The 7,264-nt window shown below is 39.5% G+C and overlaps 1 protein-coding gene across 1 annotated transcript; it reads right to left on the reverse strand.

Moving 5' to 3' along the window:
- Window positions 1-326: 326 nt before the first annotated feature.
- On the reverse strand, window positions 327-5,297 carry serpine1 (serpin peptidase inhibitor, clade E (nexin, plasminogen activator inhibitor type 1), member 1). The gene is made up of 9 exons (XM_062444793.1): window positions 5,227-5,297; window positions 3,198-3,436; window positions 2,576-2,800; window positions 2,251-2,445; window positions 1,940-2,138; window positions 1,694-1,794; window positions 1,205-1,291; window positions 962-1,045; window positions 327-850 (listed from the first exon to the last, which is right to left on the reverse strand). Exons 2-9 carry the CDS (start codon window positions 3,433-3,435, stop codon window positions 810-812), a joined length of 1,170 nt encoding a protein of 389 aa, XP_062300777.1. The 5' UTR covers window position 3,436; window positions 5,227-5,297; the 3' UTR covers window positions 327-809.
- Between the last annotated feature and the right edge of the window lie 1,967 nt (window positions 5,298-7,264).

Here is a 7,264-nt window from a genome sequence, read left to right on the forward strand (position 1 = left end):
GTGTTGGTTTTCCGTCTGACTGCCTGTGTGTGGAGGTCTGACAGTGACCTAGTCAGTTGAGATTAGAGGTCAATTTATTTGGAATATAGCCAAACTCTTTATCAGTGGAAACTACCTAAAGGGTGCAAAACATAGCCTCAATTGTCATAGCAAGCCTGTACCTAGTTGAGCCTACCCCAAACCACCCAATCTGGTAACACTGTTGGGAGGTCATGGACTTGGGCTATTTGGACACAAGAGGTCAGTATTTGACTTCCACAGATCTTTAACACACCAATGATCACTGAGACAGCAGCTTTGTAAAAACGTACTTTAATAAATATAAATACTGCAAAAATACAAACAAGGTAACTCAAAAATAGACATCATCATCAACATAGTAAAATAGAAAACAAATACATCTTTCTTGGTAGTAATGCAGCCATTATTCTGTCTGCAGCAATATCTCTCTCTGTGAAGTGCATCAGTGTCTGTTGTGCAGAACAATAAACTGCTAAAAATGACTTACTTTGAAAACCAAAAACTATTACTATTATATACTTTCCTTCATATTTTGTTCCATCTCGTCACAGAAATAAATTAACAGCAAACATAAAATCTTTACAAAGAATGTCTCAGTCAGTCATGTCACATCTGTGAGTCTTTGTCCTCTTCTATTATTATCTTACATCTTAAATAAACTATCCAGTAAAATAAGTCAGTAAAGTCAAAAGCAGCCACATGAATCCTGTTGGTCTGGTTTGGTCATCGTATGGTCATCATGCGGTGTATGAGCAGCAGTGATCTGACAGTGGAATGAGGGCAGGTCTTCAGAGTGGGTTATTGAACTGACCCATGAAGAGAACAGCACCTGCAAATAGGAAGGGAAACATTACATCAACCAACTGCTCTATCTGCACTGCTCACCTCAATGGTATTGTAAATTGATATTTCATGTTCAAATGTCATAAGAGTATAATACCTGTGTGTTTGTGCTGGATGAGGAAGAGGAAAGGTCTGTCCAGAGTGATCTCTTCTACTGCCATTCGAGAAAACATCACAGCAGCTAACAGAGAGAGGAAAACATACAAACAGGTCAGTATCTGTAATGTGTGTGTGTGTGTGTGTGTGTGTGTGTGTGTGTGTGTGTGTGTGTGTGTGTGTGTGTGTGTGTGTGTGTGTGTGTGTGTGTGTGTGTGTGTGTGTGATTCAGTCTTAAGCTTACCTGTTGCAGCTGCTCCTTTGGTTCCTTGCTCATTTACTTCAATCTTCACCGTCTGCAGGACCTTTGAAACACACAGCCTCTCATCAGCTGGAGGTCAGAAAAACAGAGACAGATTAGATACACATTCACTGTGGTTTTTAATATGATCATGTGGTATGGACACTTCATGTTTGACATAAAGGGAAACTGCAGATATTAGTCAATGGCAAATAAAGTGTGTAAAATGACACAGATGTCTCAGATGCAACTAACAGAATTAAATACTATGAACAAAGCTTGTCATATGATGTAATACTTTTTTTTAGCTTTTAACCTCAAGGAGGCGCTGTGTGCAGCCTCCTCATGCATCTGTCTCTGATTGTATTTTGCCTGTAGCCTCTTTTGTAACCTCTGTTTTTAACTGCATCTATGTTCTCTAAAGTCATGTTGTTTGTTAATTGTCTTGTTTATGGTATGTGGTGAAGCCAAAAACCTCACTCTATAACTTACCTGTGATGCGTGTGAAGTCAGCAGTAGCCAGGTTGAACATGCTTCCCAGACCCATGTTAAAGAGAGCAGTCTTCAGATTCACTTCAGAGTTCAGAGTAAACCTGCGAAAACACACACAATTAACCATTTCATACTGCTTGCTTAAGACTGGTAGCCACGAAAGGATCTATATGACACAAACAACCCTAAAATTCACTGCACTGTTAGCTGCCCAAATACAGGACAGTCTGACCCTGGCTGACTCACCTGGGCATGGCCAGCTGTCTCTTGACGTTTCTCAGCTCTGCTCGCCACTGCTGAATCCTCTGGCTGCTCAGATCTCCACTGAGCGCACTCAGTGACACCTCAGGCTCAAAGGGTGACACCAGCAGCATGCTCAGTGAGTCACCCTCATATGGCACCTCGATTACATCATAGTCCACACCATCAGCCGTCACAAACTCACCTGTTGATTGATAAGAGTTGATTGATATAATGAGATTTGTGTATTTGTGTATAAACTTTATGTCATCCAGCATCAAACTGAGATCTTCACTGAGTCAGCGTGTTCAGCCTACCGTAGTTAAAGCGGTTGGTGAGTCTCATCATGTGCACCGGCACAGTGCTGCCATTGGCACAGTGGAACATTCTTTCCTGTGTCAGTTTGGGATCAAAGGGAACCTTCCACAGGCCCTGGAAGTGGAGTGCATTAAGGAGAACCAGGCGAGTCTCATCACTCAGAGTTCCAGATGCCAAGAACTCTGGGATAGAACCTACATATGAAAATGCAACATAACATCACTAAGGTTTCAAAATATGGACACAAAGAAATCAGTCATCTTCATACAATGTTAAGGTTGTCTTCAAGAAGATGGTTTGCTGTTTGCTGGTTAGTGTGAGTACCTGCAGTGTGGTCTGAGATCCATGAGTTGATGATATCAACTGCCTGGTCTGGCTTGGTGAAGTCCACTTGGTGAGGGTGGGTCTGGAAGGCCTTGGACAGAGCCCGACGGTATCTTTTCTCCAGGCTCATCTTCCTCTCCACCATCACTCCGCTAGCTATCTCCACCCCATCTTCACTGGAAAGGTCCCGCTGCAGGAGACGCTGCTGCCTGGACATCCCTCTCTCTACAGGAGAGCCCAGAACATTGTGTTACTCTGGGTTTTTCTTATTTATTTTTTAGCTTTCTAATGCAATTAGCATTAGCAATTAGAATCCCTTTTACTCCAATTCTAATTGTTATTTGTGTCATATAATGTAAGCTACTATTCTACAGCAGGGACACTGATGGGCCTGTTGGGTGCTACTACATGGATAGTCACATTTGGGTGCATACCTTATATGCACCTGTATATGTTTGCTTCGCACTGTATTTGATGTGAAGGGAATTTAAAAAACATTTGTACTGATGCACTCAGCATACACATTAAAAGGTGGAAACAATTTTACAGTTATATTTTCAACTGTAAAATATTTTCTATGAAAATAATCATGGAATCATCTTCTCTTAACTGTATCACTCACCTTGCAGAGAAAAGCCCATTGCAGTATTTAGGGCCTTGCGGGTGTTTCCAGCAGCACCCAGCTGAGCCATAGCTAAGACAGAGGCCACACCGTATGGGGAGAAGGCCACATTCTGGTCCACAGAATCCTTGGCTAGCTGGGAGAAGACCTTCAGGCCAAAGTCAGTCTGTTTATCTTGCAGGGAGCTCATCCCCACTCTGCTCAGGGTTAGCAACAGGAAAATATATACGCACAGCATCCTGTGTAACAAAAAAGAAAGGCGTAAGTTTGTGATGTTTTTTTGTCAGAAATGCTGCTTGGTTTAAATTCTGATTCAGTGTGCTTTTAGGTAACATTGGTAAACTGAATGCCTACAGTCACTAGACTATAAAACCTGCCCATACTCTTCTTTGCACAAACATGTAAAATGCGTCAATCATGAGAGAGCAAATATAACACCTTATCCCACAGGAGAGCACAAGCTCAGCAAATATGTTGGATGGAAACATTTTGCCCAACACTTAAACCAGAAGTCAATTGGAAGTGAAATCTACATTTGTAAGTGAGTAAAGTGTTTCTGTTTCTTATTGAAAAGGAACAGTGGATTGCTCAACACTGCAGACAAACTCTAAACAGCTCTCAGATGTTTTCCATAAAACGTTGGGAGTTAGAAAAGCAGCCAAGGACTTTTTAGGTTTTGGTTTCCAGAAAAACTAAAAGATAATAAAATTTGCTCGAGGATGCAGGAAATGATTCACACATTAGTAAGTATACTTACTGGTATGCCAGTTTAGTTTTAGTCATCATTCCATCAGTCAACAATTAGTTTATTCCATCTAGCTCTCCTTTTATCTGTGCCTCTATTATATTATCCCTACATCTGTTAGGTCTAATTATAAACCCCTCAATTCAACTGGGTCTCATATTCAAACCATTATTATTTCTTTATAATCTAGATTCATTTTAAACAGCTGAACTAGCCCTGTGCATTTGTACAAGCACAAATGTAGTCTGCACTTGTACTGCATTACAAATGGGTGTGTACGTGTGTGCACATATGACTCATGTGTGTGTCAGTAACATTGATTTTCCATTGCAGGCATGAACAGTGCATAGGTTCAGCTTTACATGGCAGCAGCATCACAGAGGTGGTGCAGGGTCAAAAATAAACACTGTGACCACTGTGACGTGGCCCAACCAATCACTTCCAGCTCTGAACAAACATGCTTTCACTGCGCACCATGGAGAATTACACACAGTTTGATATCCCATTGGCACAATACTGAACTTTTGTGGGAGTAGATGAATCAATACAGTGTTAAATAAATCAGTTTTTGTCTGTTTTATAATGCAAACTAACTGGTAATCAAAGCTGTCAGATAGTAGCATGGAAGTATAAAGGTGCATAAAATGGGAATTCTCAATTAAAAACTTGAATGAATGTACAAAGTTATGTTCCACCACTGCTAGTGTTAGATATAGTATAAATAAATTAATAAGTAATTTATGTGTAACATAATGACTATAATCACACCAGGACTAGTAGAAGTGAAGTCTGTAACTACCAGAGCTCATGTGTTTTGCATATTTTACCCTGAATATAATTAAATGTGACTGTCTATAGAGCAAATAAATAATTACCATAATTAAATAAAACAAGAAATAAACATACATATAGTAAACAAGATAGAAAAATATTGTAACATATCTGAAAATGGTACAGGTATCTTAATCAAATTAGAGAATACTTTTAAAAACTTTGTTACCCTAAATAGAATCTTAGACTGGCTTTAGCTGCTGATTTAGCTCATGTATGTATGTAAACTGTGCATTTAAACTGTATTACTGGACTTTATGGCATTAATAGCATCAGTTAATTTAAGCATCTTTGAGGTAGTAAGATATAACCAACTAACACACCTTCGTCATGTTTGCCAGTCTAATTACTTTAATTACTTCTTGTGTTTACACACTCACTTCTCAGTAATATGAATACAATATTAAAGGAGTTAAGTAAGGCTCTGATGTGTATTCCAGTTATAGTTCTTACCTTGCAGTTGAAGTTTTTTGAGATGCAGTAGAGATGGTCTATTTCTGCTTCAGTTCCTGTGTCTGCTGTCGTTGCTGCTTCAGTCTGAATGGCTGACTGAGTTTCCTTCTTTTATAGTGGAGCTCCATGGTCTGAAGCCCCACCCCCCACCTACACACACACACACAGAAGTTATTAGTGACGATGATGTCATCTGACACTGTCTGGATGGGTTTCCTTTTCATGAACACACATCCATTCTCCCTCCCACTCACTCTCAACTCTGTCTATCCTTTTTGCCCAAAGCATAACAGAGCTCATATGGAAATTCACTTAAGTGTTTTCCCTGTCTCGTCCAAACACACACACACACGCACACACACGCACACGCACACGCACACACACACACACACACACACACACACACACACACACACACACACACACACACACACACACACACACACACACACACACACACACACACACAAGATAGTGTCCTCAGAGGGGAAGGTGCAGTCATGTTTATTATTCATGGGTCCCTCTGGGTCACTGACTGTGAAGAATCAGCTGGCTGACAGCCAGGGGCTTCACCATCACATGATTGGTTTCCTCAGAAGAAAAAGTGACTTACTAAGATACTTAGGTATTGCCAAATCTCTTGTGATCTGTGAGATTGTAATGTTTGGCTTAAAGGACAAGTTCACAATATTTTAAGTTTTAAGTGTAAGTCAGTTGTCCATATGAACAATGAAAACAAAAGAGGTTTTCCTCTCTGTAATCATTCCTCCTGTTCATACTGACTATTAAAAGATCTCCTACAAATGAGCTTTCAATGGAAGTGATGGAGGACAAAATCCACAGTGTGTCCACACAGTCATTTAAAAGTAGATGTGAAGCTTCATCAGTGTGAGTTAGTCATATCAATGATATCTGACACATTAATCTTTTTAGCTTTAAATTCCCTCTTAGTGTTTCCCTGTTGAGCTGTGTTGAAAGTACAGTAACAAAAAGAAGGACTTCAGCACTAAAAAGAATGTAACGTTGAAAAACAGAATACTTGATTTAACTCATCTAGATGGCTGAAGCCTCATATTAGCTTCAGATACATTTACCAGTTATTTTTTGAAGAATTACCATTATCTAAATTTACATGCCATTTCTGACAAGCATAGGGCTTCACTTTATCTTGCAGAAAGCAGTACTGGTAATTGTGTCAGTTATACAGTATTGGTGGGAATTAAATAGAACACACACACATCTTTCATGTCCAAGAACTGAGTCTTACCGATTTTATATACGTTCTGCTTCCCAGTGACTCAAATGCTCCCTTTTCAAAATATGTTTTGTTATTAAATTTAGAAAAAGTACAGCACTTCAGTTTCAAATTCAGAAAATTCTTGTGTAAAAGTTAAATGTTTGGCAGTGGGTGGTGGGTCATCAAAGACATTAGGATTCCTCCACTTGTGACTGTGACTTAGAGTGTTGTGAGCCCTTGAGAAGCAGAAAGTAGTTGTTGTGTATGTAAACCATCATTATGTAACTAATCACATTTATTATGAAAGAATGATATTAAGACAAGTGATCTAATAACGGTTCCTAAAAGGTATTGGGACACTCAGCACAATCTGATCAGTTTTATTTTGGATCATATATAATCATATATCTTTTCTTTATTAGTTTAATATCGAGGACCTGAAAATGTTAGGGTTGTTTGTATAACTATGTCCTGGCATCTAATCTCTAGAAATTCTTGGTGAACTCTCATTCAAAGGACCAATTAAGTCAAAATGTCCACTTGACCAACACCATGGCCCATGTCAAAGTATAAAAGTTGAAGGGGATATCCACAGTCGCCAGTGTTTTTGATGACACATGTAACCATGTTACATCAAGAAATAACTGAATGTAACAGGCAGGTTTGCACTCTGCTGGTACCACCCTCAAGCTACAATTGAAAGTTACACACATCCTTGCTTCCAAGGAGATCCCCTTTTATTATTTGGTCATTTTAACCACTAATCCCAGAAGCTCATGTTACTGAGCGGGGCTCTAACAT

Source organism: Scomber scombrus, chromosome 23 (genome assembly GCF_963691925.1).
Source record: "Scomber scombrus chromosome 23, fScoSco1.1, whole genome shotgun sequence".
Classification (NCBI taxonomy): domain Eukaryota; kingdom Metazoa; phylum Chordata; class Actinopteri; order Scombriformes; family Scombridae; genus Scomber; species Scomber scombrus.

Excerpts from the sequence above, each read along its gene's own strand:
- serpine1 (XM_062444793.1), bottom strand. The coding sequence starts at position 3,435 with ATGCTGTGCGTATATATTTTCCTGTTGCTAACCCTGAGCAGAGTGGGG. Across the intron at positions 2,139-2,250 it reads CACCAACCGCTTTAACTACG|GTGAGTTTGTGACGGCTGAT; the intron begins GTAGGCTGAACA and ends ATCAATCAACAG. Across the intron at positions 851-961 it reads CATCCAGCACAAACACACAG|GTGCTGTTCTCTTCATGGGT; the intron begins GTATTATACTCT and ends TCCTATTTGCAG.